Genomic DNA, 17,518 nt, shown 5'->3' with positions numbered 1-17,518 from the left:
ATAATCAACAATAATAATAATAATAATAATAATAATATTTTGGAGCTTTTTAAACTAATCTAGCTGTTATTTTAATCATCTCTTTATCGATATTGTTATGATAACTTACTCTAGTTGTGTTAACCGCGTAATTTAAGTTATTAAGTTATTTATTAATTAATTAATATATGTATTATCGTCAATTAACTGTAAGGTAGGTAAGGAAAATTTGCGTGCGTGAGTGCGTGTATGTATATATATTTAATTCATATACAATTCAGCTGTGGTTTGTAATTAATATTTTGCCTTGGAGAAGGATATATTTATTAAAATAACATTTTACTTTGTAGGTACATAAAAATGTGAATAAACGGATTATAAAAATTATTATAATCCAGATGGGTTTGGGTCTACAAATCTTTCTTGAGCTGGGCGGGAAAACCAGCGCTGCAAACACGCAGCCGTTACAAACAAGCTCTCGCGCGAAAAAATTTGAATTCCAAGAGGTTCCAAACAGAACGCGAATTAATTTAAAAATTAATTCACGTTCTGATGAGTTTTTCTACGATTGCTGACGAAATACTTTTTTTTGTCCGAAACGTTCCTGACCCCGAAAATAGTAATAATAATAATAATAATAATAATAATAATAATAATAATAATAATAAAAACCAGCTGTTTCCATGGTTACCAATCCAGAATCTCTCTTAAAAAAATAATAAATAGGGTTTCATTTCAGATTCCGTTTCGCGTTTTATAGCCCTGGTGTATTTGAATAGTTACCCCCTCTCCCCCCCTTGTCTGAAATGATCTGGGTTCTACTGCTGGGGGTGAGCGCCGGGTCCGGTGCGACAGACGGCTGCGTGTTCTGCGGGTTGCGGTTCAAAATGATTCAGGACCGTTTCACTGAACTGTGCGAGCAATATAAATCAAAATACCGGACAGCAGACTGCAGCAAGTACACCACATTCGGCGACTTCCACCCGTTTGGACTCGGTAAGAGTCTGTGTCGTTTTAAATATTCATTTACTTATTTAAATAGTTTCATATTGTAGCAGTTGTTTAAATAAACTTTAATATTTGTTAAGCAATTTAGTTCAAAGTTTTGCATCACCCTATAGATAGATAGATAGATAGTATTTATTGATATTGATTGTGGTCTTTGAAATGAATACAAACACACACACACACACACACACACACATATATATATATATATAAAAGTTAATAAATAGAAATGCTCTTTCTTTTTTTCAGAAGAGGATAAAGTCACGCTGGTAGCTGAGCGAGTGCACCGCGTGTTCCGGATCTTCGGTACTGTTACTTCCTGGCTCTAAAAATCTGCCAGTCTTCCTAATAACCCAGATTACATCATCAACACAACACTGGGCTCCCCTTACTAACACCGGGGCACCCCTTACTAACACCGGGGCTCCTCTTACTAACACCGGGGCTCCCCTTACTAACACCGGGGCTCCCCTTACTAACACCGGGGCTCCCCTTACTACCGGGGCTCCTCTTACTAACACCGGGGCTCCTCTTACTAACACCGGGGCACCCCTTACTAACTAACACCGGGGCTCCTCTTACTAACACCGGGGCACCCCTTACTAACTACCGGGGCTCCTCTTACTAACACCGGGGCACCCCTTACTAACACCGGGGCTCCCCTTACTAACACCGGGGCTCCCCTTACTAACACCGGGGCTCCCCTTACTAACACCGGGGCTCCCCTTACTAACACCGGGGCTAACACCCTCCCCTTACTAACACCGGGGCTCCCCTTACTAACACCGGGGCTCCCCTTACTAACACCGGGGCTCCCCTTACTAACACCGGGGCTCCTCTTACTAACACCGGGGCTCCTCTTACTAACACCGGGGCACCCCTTACTAACACCGGGGCTCCCCTTACTAACACCGGGGCTCCCCTTACTAACACCGGGGCTCCTCTTACTAACACCGGGGCTCCCCTTACTAACACCGGGGCTCCTAACACCGGGGCACCCCTTACTAACACCGGGGCTAACACCGGGGCCCCTTACTAACACCGGGGCTCCCCTTACTAACACCGAGGCTCCCCTTACTAACACCGGGGCTCCCCTTACTAACACCGGGGCTCCTCTTACTAACACCGGGGCTCCCCTTACTAACACCGGGGCTCCCCTTACTAACACCGGGGCTCCTCTTACTAACACCGGGGCACCCCTTACTAACACCGGGGCTCCCCTTACTAACACCGGGGCTCCCCTTACTAACACCGGGGCTCCTCTTACTAACACCGGGGCTCCCTTACTAACACCGGGGCTCCCCTTACTAACACCGGGACTCCTCTTACTGTTTATACAGATTCTTCAATCAACTCAAACACCAAACACTGAGCACCTGCCCTTATTATAAAATCTCAATGTTGTGTTATCCCAAAGGAACAGTATCACTGAAACAATCAACACACCTATCTGCTCACTATTTGAAATGCAAATAACATCATGCATGTGCCCAGTGAACTACTCATGGAAAACTTGGACTGTTGCATCTTCATTGTGCATCAGTATATCGAGAGAGAGAGAAATAATACCATTATTATTATTATTATTATTATTATTATTATTATTTTATTATTATATTATTATTATTTTGGTTTGAGTAGAGTTAAATGAGACCGTGGATGACCTGCCTAAGTTCTGGAATTGGATTTTTGAAGCCAAGCTTCCTGAATATACAAGAGAAGGTAAGAATATCATATTCAATCTCGTCTGGCATATTGACTTTCACTGAGGAATAATATAAATATATATATATATATATATAATATATATATATATATATATATATATATATATATATATATATAGATAGATAGACAGAGAGAGCGAGATAGAGATAGATAGATATAGATAGACAGACAGAGATATAGATAGAGATAGATAGGAGAGAGATAGATGGATTGATGGATAGATAGAGATAGAGAGATAGATACAGACAGCGAGATAGAGAGATAGATAGATAACAGACAGAGAGATAGAGAGAGAGAGATAGATGGCTCGATGGATAGATAGACAGATAGATATTCGATGTGATCGAAAGGGAAAAAAACATGACTTTTCTGATTTGAAAATGAATATTCTGCTAATAAATGTATCTATATTATATATTATATGTATTTTTTTTTCTTTACAGTTCTGTGCCCTCCACATTGCAGTAAGCAAGGCCTTTTCAAGATTGTAATCTCTTCTGTGCAAAAATAAATAAATAGCAATTTGATGCAGGGACATGCTGCTGGACCATTGGAACAGACTGCCCTCCAGAGCTGCTGGAGCAGAGACCCTCGGATCCTTCAAGAGCAGACTGGACGCTGTCCTGAACGATATTGTATAACCGAGTACGAGGGAGACAGAGGGGCTTGTTTACTAGGAGGCTCCCAGTTTAATCCCAGCTCAGCCACTGGCTCGCTGTGTGAGACCCTGAGCGAGTCACTGAACCTCCTTGTGCTCCGTCCTTCAGACGTAAACAAACGAGATCCTATTGGAAGTGACTCTGCAGCAGCAGCAGCAGTTGTTGGTGATGCAGAGTTCACCCCCTTAGTCTCTGTGAGTCGCTCTGGATAAACAAACTCTCTCTGATAACAATAAGACCTTTAGCTAGCTGCCTGGAGGAAGTCTGGTCCTTCAAACCTCTGGGAATCTGTAGCTAGATTTCTTGTGTTCTAATGTCTGTTTTATTCTTGTTAAGAGGGCGGCGCGGAGGCTGTGAACTGCACCACGTGTGAGAAGAAGAAACTGGACTGCTGGACTTACAAGAAATGTTACCCAGGTACTTCTGAAACCAGAACCGCTCCAGATGCATCTCTGAACTCCTGTATACACCTGCCTGCATGAAAACCACAGTGACTTGCAGATGCCTGTTCTGAGAACACCGAGCCAGTTCTGAGGTTCTGAGAACACCGAGCCAGTTCTGAGGTTATGAGAACCCCGAGCCAGTTCTGAGGTTTTGTTCCAGTTCTAAAAGGCTGCATTGTCTACCAGGTTCAGTCTGGGTATGGACAGCAGCGTGCAAATCTAGCAGCTCCAGATGTGTCGCTGATCTACTTTATATACCTGCCTGCACGAAATCACCTCGGGGTGGGAGAATTTCAGTTTTCAGCTCAGTAATCGGGGATATAGAAACAGGCTCTCGTGATGGGTGAAAATGTTAGGGTTTCAATAAGGAGTTTGTGTCAAAGGAGCAGTACGCAGACGGGGAAAGCTGCAGTTTGGCTTTTTAATATAACAGGGTTAGATTTCTCTTCGTTTTTGATCAACAGACAGGCTGGATTTGGCTGAAACGCTTTTGGTGATCGTGTACTGCAGCGCTGGATTCATCTGCCTCGGCTTGGTCACATGTTGTTTTGAGTAAGTAGGGTAACCTTTGACAAAATACAAAGAGGCTAGCAGCTCCGGTGGCTGAAGAAGGGGGCTTGAAACCAGGAGGTTCAAATCCCGGCTCAGCCGTTGACTCCCTGTGTGTGAGTGTGTGACCCTGAGCAAGTCACTGAACCTCCTTGTGCTCCATCCTTCAGATGTAAAACAAACTGAGGTCCTATTGGAAGAGACTCTGCAGCAGCAGCAGCAGTTGTTGATGATGCAGAGTTCACCCCCCTAGTCTCTGTGAGTCGCTTTGGATAAAAGCGTCTGCTAAATGACTAAATGAAAAAGTGACTGAAGCAAAGGCAGTCACATGGTTTCAACACAGTGTGGTTTAAGCAGGCAGGGCAGTTACTTGTAATCAGATTACTTTGGAGTAATCATTAAAATGTAATCAGATTACTTTGGAGTAATCATTAAAATGTAATTGGATTACTTTTCAGTACCAAGTCATCAGATCACTTGCTGATTTAAAATAAAGTTTCTCTGTTCATTTCAGGTACAGAAAATACAAACAAGGATTGGGGTATGGAATAAAATGAGAGTCCTTTGCTTGACGTAGCTCTGCGTTCAATTTAATATTACTGTTGGTAAACTAACCAGAACAGGTAGTGATCGTTATAGGTTGCTCAAAACGGAGGGTAACAAATTGACATTCAACACAGCAGTGTCACATTGTGATAACACATTGTGCGTCTTATTATAGACCCCTGAGATGTACCCTACTCAGCTCAATCCAGACGGTTGTCATGCTGATGCGCTGGGGAGACCGCACTGTGGTTGATCCCCGGAGCCAGCGTCACAGCCGTTGTATGTGCTGATGCGCTGGGGAGGCAAAATAAGCTATTACAGAGCTCAGTGTGTCTGTGAGCTTGGCTTGACTGCAGCACCAGACCGGAGTCAGCTAGAGCAGTCAGTCAGCGCCCCCCAGTGTTGATAAAAGCACACACACACACACATATATATATATGTATATATATATATATATATATATATATATATATATACACACACACACACACACACACACACACATTAGACCCTGATATTGATGCGATCCAGCCCTCTGAAATGTCTTTATAATATACAGCGCTAGACCCTGATATTGATGAGATCCAGCCCTCTGAAATGTCTTTATAATATACAGCACTAGACCCTGATATTGATGAGATCCAGCCCTCTGAAATGTCTTTATAATATACAGCGCTAGACCCTGATATTGATGAGATCCAGCCCTCTGAAATGTCTTTATAATATACAGCACTAGACCCTGATATTGATGAGATCCAGCCCTCTGAAATGTCTTTATAATATACAGCACTAGACCCTGATATTGATGAGATCCAGCCCTCTGAAATGTCTTTATAATATACAGCGCTAGACCCTGATATTGATGAGATCCAGCCCTCTGAAATGTCTTTATAATATACAGCGCTAGACCCTGATATTGATGAGATCCAGCCCTCTGAAATGTCTTTATAAAATACAGCACTAGACCCTGATATTGATGAGATCCAGCCCTCTGAAATGTCTTTATAAAATACAGCACTAGACCCTGATATTGATGAGATCCAGCCCTCTGAAATGTCTTTATAATATACAGCACTAGACCCTGATATTGATGAGATCCAAGTATAGTCATCTGATATTTGTTTGGCTTGTACACATCATACATATAATGTCACATTAATTGTAGATATGCTGTTTATTTATTCTTATTAAACTATAAAATACAAGATAATATTGTATACTGTTTATCTTAGATGGTTCAGCACCCTGGTCCAGTTACTACAGGCTGGACTGGTAAGCACAAGTTGTTTTTCAGCAAAAGTCCAGATTACATCACACTGCAACGTCGTGACGCCAAAGCTTGCGTGAGCGCACCTGTCACAAACAAGTAACGCGCCGGCAACTGTATAAAAAAGCGGTCGCCCTTATTTTATTTTTTCAAAACTTAGGAAAAAAAATAAAATAAAAATGGCAAAATCCAGGAAACGCGCCCCCCGCAAAGCACAAAGGAAAAGACACTTAAAGAGAAAACCAGTGAACACCGAGCTGAAGAATCAAGCAAAGAAAAGGGCGAGAGCGAGTAACAAACCGGCCGAGTTGAAGTAGGAGAAAGGAGAGGATCCGGGATCAAACTGGAGATCGGGTCGGGCTGCTCGAGTGAAGGACCATTTCAATCTCTTTACTTGTAATCCAATAAAAGAAAATGAGTATTGAATACTATTGCAACTGTCATGTTTGCTTTGTTAAAGTATTTGCGTTAGACTCTCTTGCACTGCGCACACCCACCCCTTATTTACATATAGTAAATTATTTTATTAAATCAGATAGATATTCCTTCAGAAATATTGGCGATTTCGTTATATACCATATAAAGTTTGATATTACCTGACTTTCTTCTAAAGATTCTTTATTGGATCACCACTAACTCCCCCGCTGCTTCAGATCTCACTATCGCAAAATCGTATGCTTAGCGCAGCACTAACTCGATATTGGCCCATTTCGTTTAATCGTATTTGTTACTGCACAGGTTAATGCATTTATATTAAACTGCACACATCCATCCAAGTTGCACCTAAATTTAAACTACTCCCCCCCCCCCCGTTTTCTTGGGAAAAAAGTTTTAGTTTTGACCTATATAGAAGTTTCCCCATAAATAAAAGCAAAGTAACAGCACTGTAGAGCAGAGAGGGGTCTGGTAAAGCACATTCAAAACTAACCCTTAAATAAAATACATAAAGCAAAATGCTAACAATGGAGTGGAAACTGCAAAAAAAAAAGCCAACTTGAAGAAACAGGTTGTCCTGTCTAATTCCTGGTGTACCAGAAGAGGTTAAATGAAGGACAGGACAAGCCAAGCGTTTTCATGGATTTTATTTGACAGCGTTTACTCTGCAGGTTGACTTTTGGATTTCAGAGAGAAGCGGCGACACAGGCACAGAATCCCAAGCAGGATGCAGAAGGCACAGACGGCAGCCGCGACCATGGCAAACAGCTGGGCTACTTCCATCTCCGAGGCACCTGGTGGAGCGGAGAGAGGGGCAGGGGGGTCACTTCATACCAACATCAGCACTTCAAGACCCGGAAACAAGACTCCTACTGCAGGGCAGTTTCACACATTCCAGGTTTTACTACTGCCAGGGTGACTAGCCACAGTGTGTATAGGCAACAAGCTTGGGTGCCTTAAACTTGCAAAACCGGGAATGGATCAAACTGCTATGCAATGGGAGTCTAACTTCCAAAAAGCCAGGGTTGTCTGCATTGGAGGTTCTAGAGCTATTGACATCACCATCTCACTAACAGGGAGACCATCCATCACAAAACACTGCCCGCTAGCGCTTGGCAGACAGCTTTATCCAAGGCAACTTGCACTGTAACCCTGTGCTGCTCCAACAGCTGCAAGCTTCATATTGAAATAGTTTACAGTCAGTGCAAATAACACTGCTAGAATATGAACTGGGATGCAGCCAGTTAGGATTACAGAGTTATATCTACAGTGCCATAGTGGAGCAGCAATACAGTAGCTGAGGATCCAGGACCGTGGTGCAGAGGTCAGAGCAGGAGATCTACAAGGTCGGTCTAAACAGGGGGTCTGAAGCACTGTAGCCAACAGTCTAAAACGTGTGCTGCCCAATTACCTTCCAGTTCCTCGCGAATTCGTCTCCAGAGAGTCTGGTTGCTGATCTCCCTGCTGCTGCTGAAGCTCACTGAAGGGCTGGAGCTGGGATCGATGACTCTGAGGGGTCCGATGGTGAAGTTGCTCTTCTGCAAAGTACCTGCAGACAGAGACTTGCTGTACAGTTCTGAAGGGATCATCTCTAGTCAGGCATTAAAATCTGCAGGGCAGGCTTGGGAACCTGCACAGGCTGAAACACACTAGCCCTGCTGCTGCACCCAGTTCTGGGGCTCAAAACTCCCCTCAATGAAGTCTGTTATTAATATCAAAGTGGCCAGGGGTTTGAACAAGCTTATTAAACTAGGTGTACAGGAATGGATCAAGCTGCTATGCAATGGGAGTCATACTTGGTAGCAGAGTGGCTGATCTCTTGGTCCGTGATGAAGGCACACACTCCGTCTCACAGCAGTCACACACAGACTCCCTGCCCTCCAGCTCAGTCCATCTGCAGAGATGCACAAAAATCAGAGAGCCACACACTAGTTAAGATTGAAGTGGATGCAAAAAGTTACAAAAAATAGAATTTGTACAGGCTGCAAATCGTATAACATGTGTTGCCACATTTCATGTGTGGGTCTTGTTCAGGTCTAGGATTTAATTATCATGGAATTCACACAACCATAGCCTCTGATACAGGGGCTGCAGCGTGGAAAGCAGCGGGTTTGATTAGTTGATCACCCCCCCCCCCCCCCCCCCCCCCCCCCCCCCCCCCCCCCCCCCCCCTCCCCCTCCTCAGACTCACGATTCAGTTTCTGTGTCATAAGTACAGCTCTTCAGAGTTTCTTCAGCAGGGTTGGAGTCTTCAGTAACCCGGAGCAAACAATGGATATAAATCTACACAGAAAACACACATGCTGGAGTGACAAGATTGTAGAGCTGGAAATAAGACTATTGCATCGTAGTTCAATCCATTCCTTGTATTAGGGTAGTTACATTCCAGAGCTTGTTACCTAGACACACTGTGGAGCTAATCAAGCTAGGAGCAAAACCTGGAATAGGCAAAACTGCTATGCAACTGGAGTCTTACTTCCATCTGAATCTGAACCTGTCCCTCATTGGGATTCCTCCAAGAACAGGACAGTGCAGTTTGAAAACCTGCCGACAGATTTCTAGTCAACGGTTCTCCATTCATTACATTTCTAAAGCCAGCAGGTCAGGTGGTTATTAATGGTTAAGGGTACAGTTGTTCAGAAAGCATTCGTTCTTGTATTAATAAACACAGGCGGTTTAGAGAGACAGAGAAGCGAGGCCGGCAGGGAAGGTCCCTCGCAAGGAGATTCACAGACCTGAGCATCGGGATTACTCTCAAACTGAAACGCTTTCATCTGGAACCTCAGAACCTCGCTGGTTCTGGGAGAAACGAACCGGGACGGGGAGCCCTCAGCGAGGCTGTCAACCAGACACCTAGAAAAAAAAAGTTGTTTATTTGATTGACTGAAGCAGGAACACAACTTAAGTGTATACTACCTGCATACCCGTACCCAGATCGGCCCCGGGTGATGGACCCCACTCCCCTGGAACTCACCCGTAATCCCGGATGATGTCGTAGCGCGGCTCAGAGCTCCCGTTGTTGCTGGTGGTCGCCACGCAGCGGTCGATGTAGATTTTGAGGCCATGGTGATTATGCAGGTCTACCGACGCCTGGAAGTTGATGGACTCCCCCAGATGGAAGAAACTCGACTCTGACCTGGCGCTCCAGTCAGCTATAATAAAACACACGGTCCGTATTAGCACAGTCGTGCTCCAGAGCCGCTTGTAAGGGCAAAGTCAAAATCTGAAGCCTCATAGATTAGTCATTCAGCAGCTTTTACAAATTATACTAGGAGGGTAAACTCTGCATTAACCACTGCTGCAGAGTCACTTCCAAAAGAACCTCGTTTGTTTTACGTCTGAAGGACGGAGCACAAGGAGGTTCAGTGACTCGCTCAGGGTCACGACGAGTCAGTGGTTGAGCTGGGAACCTCCTGGTATCGTGCCCCTTTAACTACCAAGCCTTCAGGAAAAAAAAAAAAATGGGGGGTACTCACCATTCATCACTGTGAAAGAAAAGGCAAATTTTGTCTTGAAGGAGCGAGTGGAGACCATGGGAACCCAAGAGGGCTGGACTCCGTCGCTGGAGACTGTCTGCAATCTGAGAGGCCAAGAACCAAAAAAAAACGCAGGATGTAAAAGATTAACAGGAACACGCTTTCAGACTCGTTTAGTTACATTTTAAAACTGTTTCTGTTAACTTCAAGGGGTTTGAGAAGTTGCCCCACCGAAACCGATATGCGTTATGAAATAAAACCGAGAAGTACAATTACACAGTGAGCGAAGCGCCGGCACCAACCCCCAACTTAAAATAGTCACATCAGAAGTGCAAAGCCTTCGGTCATCATAATTTGTATTCAAAATTTATTCAAAGTTGATTTTGCAAGCCGGCCTTATAACAGATGGCACGGTTGGAAGTGCAGAAGTATTTCTCGTACACCCTTATTGCGACGGTCACGCACGCACATTTAAGATCATAAGCATGCGGCAAGTTACAGGATTGGACTCATCCGGTATTCTCCGCAGAGAGACAATACCGGGAATCACCACACCGACCTACCGGATATAACGGCATTCCACATTGACCGACTGCGGCTGTGTCCGAGAGCTCCCGGCCGCGGGCCGATAGTAGATGGTGTTGGAGTATATCAGCTCCGGATCTGTGATCTGAGAACACGGGTCCAGAGAATTAGACTTGCCACACAATACACAGTGCAAAATAACACATTACTATACTTGGCACAGACGGCCGCATGCGCGCTTTTACGCACAAAACGGCTAGATTTTAAAACACTAGAAAAATGACATTCGCCGAAATAGATTAGCAGTTACGGGTATTCACAAAGCAGCGTTGCCGAAATACGCTCCCAGGGTCTGTGGGTTGACTTTCACACAAGCATCTACAGCCGTGGGAACACCAAACCACTTGGCTTCAAAACTTGGCTGCAGGAGACCTAGTTTGAGGCACCTTTGTATCAAACTGCACCTCCACGCCTCCCCCGTGACCTGAAGACAAGCCTGACACCCACCTCCAAAGCGGCAGAGGGGCTGCGTGTCCCCCTCGGGTTTAAAAGTTGGATTCACTTACTGTACGCTTGCTTCCACACGCATGCAGGTCGTACTCGAAGGTGAGTGAGGAGGCGGATTCTACGCCGTTGCTGGGACAACCGTTGCCAAGGCTGACTTCGGACGCCTGGAGCTGGGTACCGGTTCCGAAAAAGTCCTTGTTGACCTCCACTCGCAGCTTCTGGTCGCCGCACTTGATAGACACGGACTGGAAAGGGTTGGGGCTCGACCCGCGCATTATTTTGTAGCTAATGATACTTTTGGAAGAAACCCCTTCGGGAACCCGCGCCTTAAACCGGTCCGGCGCCGCGCCAACCGGGGCTCGGATTATCTCCCCACGGTCTTGCGGGCGCCGATTCCCGAGCACTCTCCAAGCGGAGGCCGGTGTCGGTCGCTGGGGGTTCGGGAATCCGATATCGGGTTTCCATAGACCTTTTCTGTGGTAGTGGTCGGGAGTGAAAAGCCGGTGTCTAATTACTTGGGACGGGGCGTGAGTCGGTCTTCCGAGTAATCTGAAGCCACCTCTACCGCTGCTGATGTGAGTGGATGAGTTTCCCGAATGCCCCGCTCCCGTTTTTGGGTAGCCCAGGGCTCGTAGCCGCATTAGTCGCGCATTGACCTGCTTTTCTTCACCTTTCGCCTGCTCTGCGAGTTCCTCGGCCAGTGGACGGAACAGGGGGGAATCAAGGTGTTCTTCCACTTCAACCGGCTGCATTTCAGAGGTCGCCAACTCGACTCCAATTTCGCCAGAATCGTTTCCCAGTTTAGGGGAGTTTTCCCAGTTAAGATTTACATTGCTACCCTGCGGCGCATGTTCCGCAGCGTTACCGGTCTGTAACATGACGTACAAGAAAAGCAACGGTAATTGTAAACTCATTTTGAGTGAAAACTAAACACTACAAGTATACTATTTCTTATTTTTTTTTTTTTTTTTTTTTTTTTTTTTTTTCCTATCTTCTATAAACTCCGTTTCCCCTCACTTCCCCGGGATTCACTCAAAGTGCGCTGAAGAGCATTAATAACACACGCTTTATAAGAAGCTCAATGAGTTTGCCCACTTGGCTTTTTTTAATTGGACGGGACGGGGTGGGGGGGATAATTGCGCACCTGTTTGCGGATAGGTTGGCGCGTCGTTCTTATGCTTGAGTGCGGGGATAATTAAGGCAATGCTGGTGTTAAATTGCTCAATTGAGGGTCCCGTGCGCTTCCAATGTGTAGAGGGGGTAGGGGTCCCCCCCCATTTAAGATGCCCGAATCGAGTTTACACATGGGAATTAAAAAACAAAAACAAAACAAACAAAAAAAAAAAAACAGATGAAAATAACGCACAGTGGCCAAACGTTTTGAAAGTGATTCAGTGAACTGTATCGTCACTTTTCATGCATGAATCATCGGGATTAGCTGAGATTCAAGTCGTTTTAAACAGGTAATATATTGCTGTATATGGAGGTGTGGGTAATTGCGAGGTCATCATCCATTTGCGCCTTCCGCGTGTTTTTTGATCAGTTCCTCATATGAGGTGCATGAAAGGGTTAATTGGGAATTCAAATACCACGTGCAAATCAATTTAGATCCTAGTGGAGACTATGACCCCGGTCCACCCCCCCCCCCCCCCACCTCGTTTCAAAGTTCTTCACTAGTATAAATAGACCCGGCTGTGCGCTGGGAAGATAGGTGAGTTTGTGTCTTTAGTTAGTAACTATGGGTTATTCAGCGAATAATAATTGGTTGCTGTCAGCGGTCTTGGTGTTGGTTGTGCTCCAAGGTGGGGCCGACGCTTCCTGGTTCGATCCTAAACCTCAACTCTTCAGTCAAACAAATACCGGTAGGGCCGTCGTGAGTTACCCGTTGGCTTCTTCAAATCTCTTGCCGGCCGCCGGCAGAGCGGTGCTCCAGCGGGCAGTCGCCGCGCAGTGCGGAGAGTCCAGGGTCGTGGTGACGGTCAAGCGAGATCTGTTTGGGATCGGCCAGCTGGTCAAAGCCTCTGATCTCAACTTGGGTAGCTGCGGGGTTACTCGGCTGGATGACGCGACGCAGAGCGTGGTCTTTGATGCTCAGCTGCAGGAGTGCGGTAGCACTCTGATGGTAAGAGCTGTTAACATTGGCGCAGCAATATAAAATTTATCTCTTGCAGCGTGAGGGTTTAACGTATTTTCACCTTTTTTTAGATGGTCAAGGACGAGCTAGTCTACAGCTTCACCCTCAACTACAGCCCGACCCCCAACTCAAACCTTCCTATAGTGAGAACCAACGGCGCTAAAATCGGCATCGAGTGCCACTACCTGAGGTGAGCGCCCGTGACTTCCCTGATGGAAACATGTGCTGCCCAGACAACTGCGCACAAGTGCATCTGCTTAATTGTTTAAGGTTTTAACTTATAGTTCCAATCTAGCTAAACTGTAATAACTGTTTAACCCAGTGTGCTGAAGGAGGGGCTAGTTCATTAGGGAAGGGTTGTCTCTATCGCTGTCTCCCTATAGTGAGTATCTAGATGGCCATGGATTTGTGCACCTTTTGCCCATACACATTGCAGGTGATTTGAGTTTACATACTAAATGGATGTTGCCACACATTTTAAAATGTATATATTGTAGATTTACATACAGGTCTGTGTGCCTCTCTGTGCCTGGTTGCTTGGGTTTGGCAGCTTGATTCTGCTATCCACTATAGAGCTGGTTAGCTTTCTCTGCTAAATTGAAGTGACTTCTGTGCAAGTCTAGTGCTGAGTGTAATGGTGATTGGCTGGCTTCCCTTCTGTTCCAGGCTGCACAACGTGAGCAGCAATGCTCTGAAACCAACGTGGGTGCCCTTCACCTCCACCAAGCTAGCTGAGGCAGCCCTGGACTTCTCCCTGAGACTGATGAGCGGTAAGTAGCTTCCTGCAAGAATCTCTTGGCGCACGGGGCCCCCGTCTGGAGACGGCTGTTTCAGACCCCAATCTTAGAGCTGAACACCGGGGGGCAGGGGTGGGGCAGATTGCATCACCAGGCAGTGGCAAGATGTGAGCCCAGCCAGCTGCTTCCAACTGGTTTCTCCTGTCATTCTTTCAAACTGACAACTGGATAGTCTTTAGAATTCTGTTTGTCAGGCAGAGCACGCTTCAGGTCGGCACAATGTATTCCCATGCAGTCCTGCCAGCTCATGTAATGGGGGTCTTTCTTGCAGATGACTGGGTCATCCAGAGGACCTCCAACATCTACTCCCTGGGGGACGTCCTGAACGTCGAAGCCTCTATCGACGGGACCAACCACATGCCCCTCCGGCTCTTTGTGGACAGCTGTGTGGCCACCCTGGTCCCTGACAAGAACTCCAGCCCTCGATACGTCATCATTGAGAACAATGGGTGAGTGGCTGGCCTGTCCCCTGTTTTGAGAGGTCCAGTCTACATGGCTGAGCTGTAGGATTCCAGTGTTTTAAACCCCTGTGGTCTCTCCGCAGCTGCCTGGTTGATGCAAAGGTGTCTGGCTCCGGGTCCCGCTTCGTGTCTCCCAGAGTTCAGAACACCAAGCTGCAGATGAAGCTCGATGCCTTCCGCTTCTACTCTGACCCTAGGAGCTCTGTGAGTCAAACCTGTTTACAGTGACTTGGTGGGAGCACAAATGTGCTGGTCCAGCAGTAAAAGGGGCTTGATACCAGGAGGTTCAAATCCTAGCTCTGCCACAGACTCCCTGTGTGGGACCCTGAGCAAGTCGTTGAACCTCCTTGTGGTCTGTCATTTGGATGACTCAAATGAGGTCCTATTTGAGTGTCTCCACAATTTATGCATTGTCCCCCCCCCCCCCCCCCCCCCCCTCTGTAAATCGCTTTGGGTAAAAGCTACATGCTAAGTGACTCTTGCATGTAACTCATGACTAGGTGTTTTGAATGTGCTCTCCCACTGAAACGCTTCTCCTCAAACTAGTGAATTTTCCATTTCCCTCCTAGATCTACATCACCTGCACCTTGAAGGTGGCAGCTGCTTCCCGATATGTGGACTCTGTGAACAAGGCCTGCTCTTTCATTGCTGGCTCTGGCAGGTGAGTGTCTGGGAGGGGCAGCCTGTTTCTCCCCCTCCACCCCTGGGTTGGCTCACCCCTGGGTGTGCTCTCTCCCTTAGGTGGAGCTCTGTGGATGGGAGTGATTCAGTGTGCAGCTGCTGTAACACTGGGAGCTGTGTTGCCTCTTCCAGAAGGAGACGAGGGAGCGGGGCGGCTGCCAGCATGGGTAAGGGATTGGTTCCTGTTGGGGAGGGGTGGAGAGGCTTTCACACTGAATTAGTGTTGGTGGTTTCGATACACTTTGCACCTCTTCCTCGCAGCGCTGGACTGGGAAGGTGACGCTCGCGTCGGCCCCCTGGTCATCCTGGAGACTCTACCCAACCACTATGCCCCAAAGGTGCCTGAAGCTGAGGACAGAACTGCACCAGGTGAAGCTGATTTGCTTGCAATGATTTTACACATAGGCAAAACAAAGGGAGGTGAAAACTGTCAGATGGTGCTGGCTCTACTTGGCAGATGACTTTACACAGATGTAACTGTTCTGTGCTACAGGATTGATAGAGCAGGGCTTTCTAGATTTGTCTTCCATGTAACATCTCAAGTCTGCCCTACTAAATGAGGGCATGCTGGAAACAACTGGTATGACAAAGCTGTATTTATTCATAATGGGTGTGAAACGCCATGTGGCTTTTGAAGGGCATTGTGGCTTTACTGAAGCAAATTCTGCGTGGTGCACCAAAAGAAATTCCCTAATGGCAGGTTCCTCCTCCCCTTTTCTCCAGGCTTCCCGGTTGAGGTTCTGGTCCTGGCTGGTGTGGTCACTGCTGTGGCTCTGGGCTGTGTTGCTGCGCTGGCCACTGTGGTGTACAGGAGAGCTGGCAAACTCACTGCTTGATTTTTTTTCAATGAGAAATAAACCTATTAAATGAACTGCATTGTGGTTTGTGTCACTTAATATTTTGTGGGGGGGGGGACTGATGGAATGACTTGTATACCATAATACAATATGGGGGGGGGTGGCTTGTTTGAGGGTAGGGGGGGTGTTGAGGGATTCCATTGGGCTTGCATAGCGTGTTCTGATCATGAATGTAATCAACACCTAACTGGTATAACAAAAGGGATTTAATTTCTAATGCTGAGCATTTCTAATTAATTTCTAGTTCTGAGCAGTACTTGATCATGTAAAGTGTTTAAACTGAAACCTGTATTAATCCTGTCTCCATGCTTCTAGACTGTGTAGTTTACTGGTGACAGGTGCTTCCCAGCACCTGTATCTCCAACCAATAAAGACAGTGTTCAGATAGAGATCTAGCTGTTGCAAGATAAAGTGTGTGTAGATGCAGGCAGGTCAAAGTCTCTATTTGTAAACTATTGGGACTGAACAAATCAAGGTATGCTTTTGCAGAGTACTGTACCTTAGAGGCATCTGTGCTCGTGGAATCTTCTGAAACATGGCAATCTTATTGCAGGTTGATTCGCCCTTGCAATCTAAGTAAACTACACTGTTTCAATATGAAGCTTGCATTATAACTGCGATGCAAACACCTACAGTTCTGTGCATGATACTGGTTCATACCAAGTTTCTTTTTACGCAGGGGTGGCTAAAACTGGCCCTTCCAATCCTGGTCTTTGTGCCAAACACTGTTCTAAATTGATCCAATAAAAATAAAATCTTTTTCTTCCAGACTGTGAAGCAGTTTCTTGTCTCCCTGTCCCTGTTAATCCTGAAGAAGAGGAACACCCCCCTGCTCCAAAGGGAAATGGACAAAAACAGGATTAGTTCAAAACTGAAAACAAGCCCCAGTGCATTAGAATGGAAACCAAACTCCAGAAGGATCTGGGGTGCAGAGAAAGGGGTTACTGAAGATAAGGGCGGGTCTTCAAGCCATTCAATTCAAGACATGCAGATTTAATAATCCCACCCCTTTTAAGTAAAAACCACACACCAAAAAAAAAGCATGACTTTTAATTATTTATTGCTTTAATTAAACTGCAAGTCAGTGGGTTTGCTGGCTCTCCTGTACAGAACAGGGGCTAGCGCAGTAATGACCACACCAGGAGAGAGAGAGAGCACGCACACAACTGGGCTTTGCAATCTATTTGCAGTAATTCTAAACAATTCATAAGAAACAGACTAGCTAAGCCCAAGTATCTACAGTCACTCTAGCCTTGCATGCATTACTGTAGATATAGAGCTAGCTATAAAGCTTGCCCCGCCCAACGAAGTCTGTGCAAGACCGCTGAACGCAGAAGCAGGAATGTCTGTACCAAGTCTCAAGGCGGTTCGAGATGTGAACCATGGGACTGTCGTCAGACAGGCTTGACCAAGCCACTCGCCCGCTGTGGTCAATATCAGAGGTCCTCTGGGTGACCCAGTCATCT

General features: G+C 46.1%; 1 protein-coding gene across 1 annotated transcript; it reads left to right on the top strand.

Moving 5' to 3' along the window:
- The first annotated feature begins 12,860 nt into the window (after positions 1-12,860).
- Positions 12,861-16,031, top strand: LOC121305574 (zona pellucida sperm-binding protein 3-like). Its single transcript, XM_041237245.1, has 9 exons — positions 12,861-13,244; positions 13,328-13,446; positions 13,923-14,026; positions 14,325-14,502; positions 14,598-14,718; positions 15,084-15,175; positions 15,256-15,362; positions 15,457-15,564; positions 15,919-16,031. The coding sequence occupies exons 1-9, from the start codon at positions 12,861-12,863 to the stop codon at positions 16,029-16,031; spliced, it is 1,326 nt and encodes a 441-aa protein (XP_041093179.1).
- Positions 16,032-17,518: the final 1,487 nt, after the last annotated feature.

The sequence above is a fragment of the Polyodon spathula genome, chromosome 44 (assembly GCF_017654505.1).
Source record: "Polyodon spathula isolate WHYD16114869_AA chromosome 44, ASM1765450v1, whole genome shotgun sequence".
Taxonomy (NCBI): domain Eukaryota; kingdom Metazoa; phylum Chordata; class Actinopteri; order Acipenseriformes; family Polyodontidae; genus Polyodon; species Polyodon spathula.
This window is presented reverse-complemented; position numbering and strand designations above follow the sequence as displayed.

Coding starts and splice junctions, on each gene's coding strand:
- LOC121305574 (XM_041237245.1), top strand. CDS start 12,861: ATGGGTTATTCAGCGAATAATAATTGGTTGCTGTCAGCGGTCTTGGTG. Junction 13,447..13,922: donor ATCGAGTGCCACTACCTGAG/GTGAGCGCCCGT, acceptor CTTCTGTTCCAG/GCTGCACAACGTGAGCAGCA. Junction 14,503..14,597: donor GTCATCATTGAGAACAATGG/GTGAGTGGCTGG, acceptor GTCTCTCCGCAG/CTGCCTGGTTGATGCAAAGG.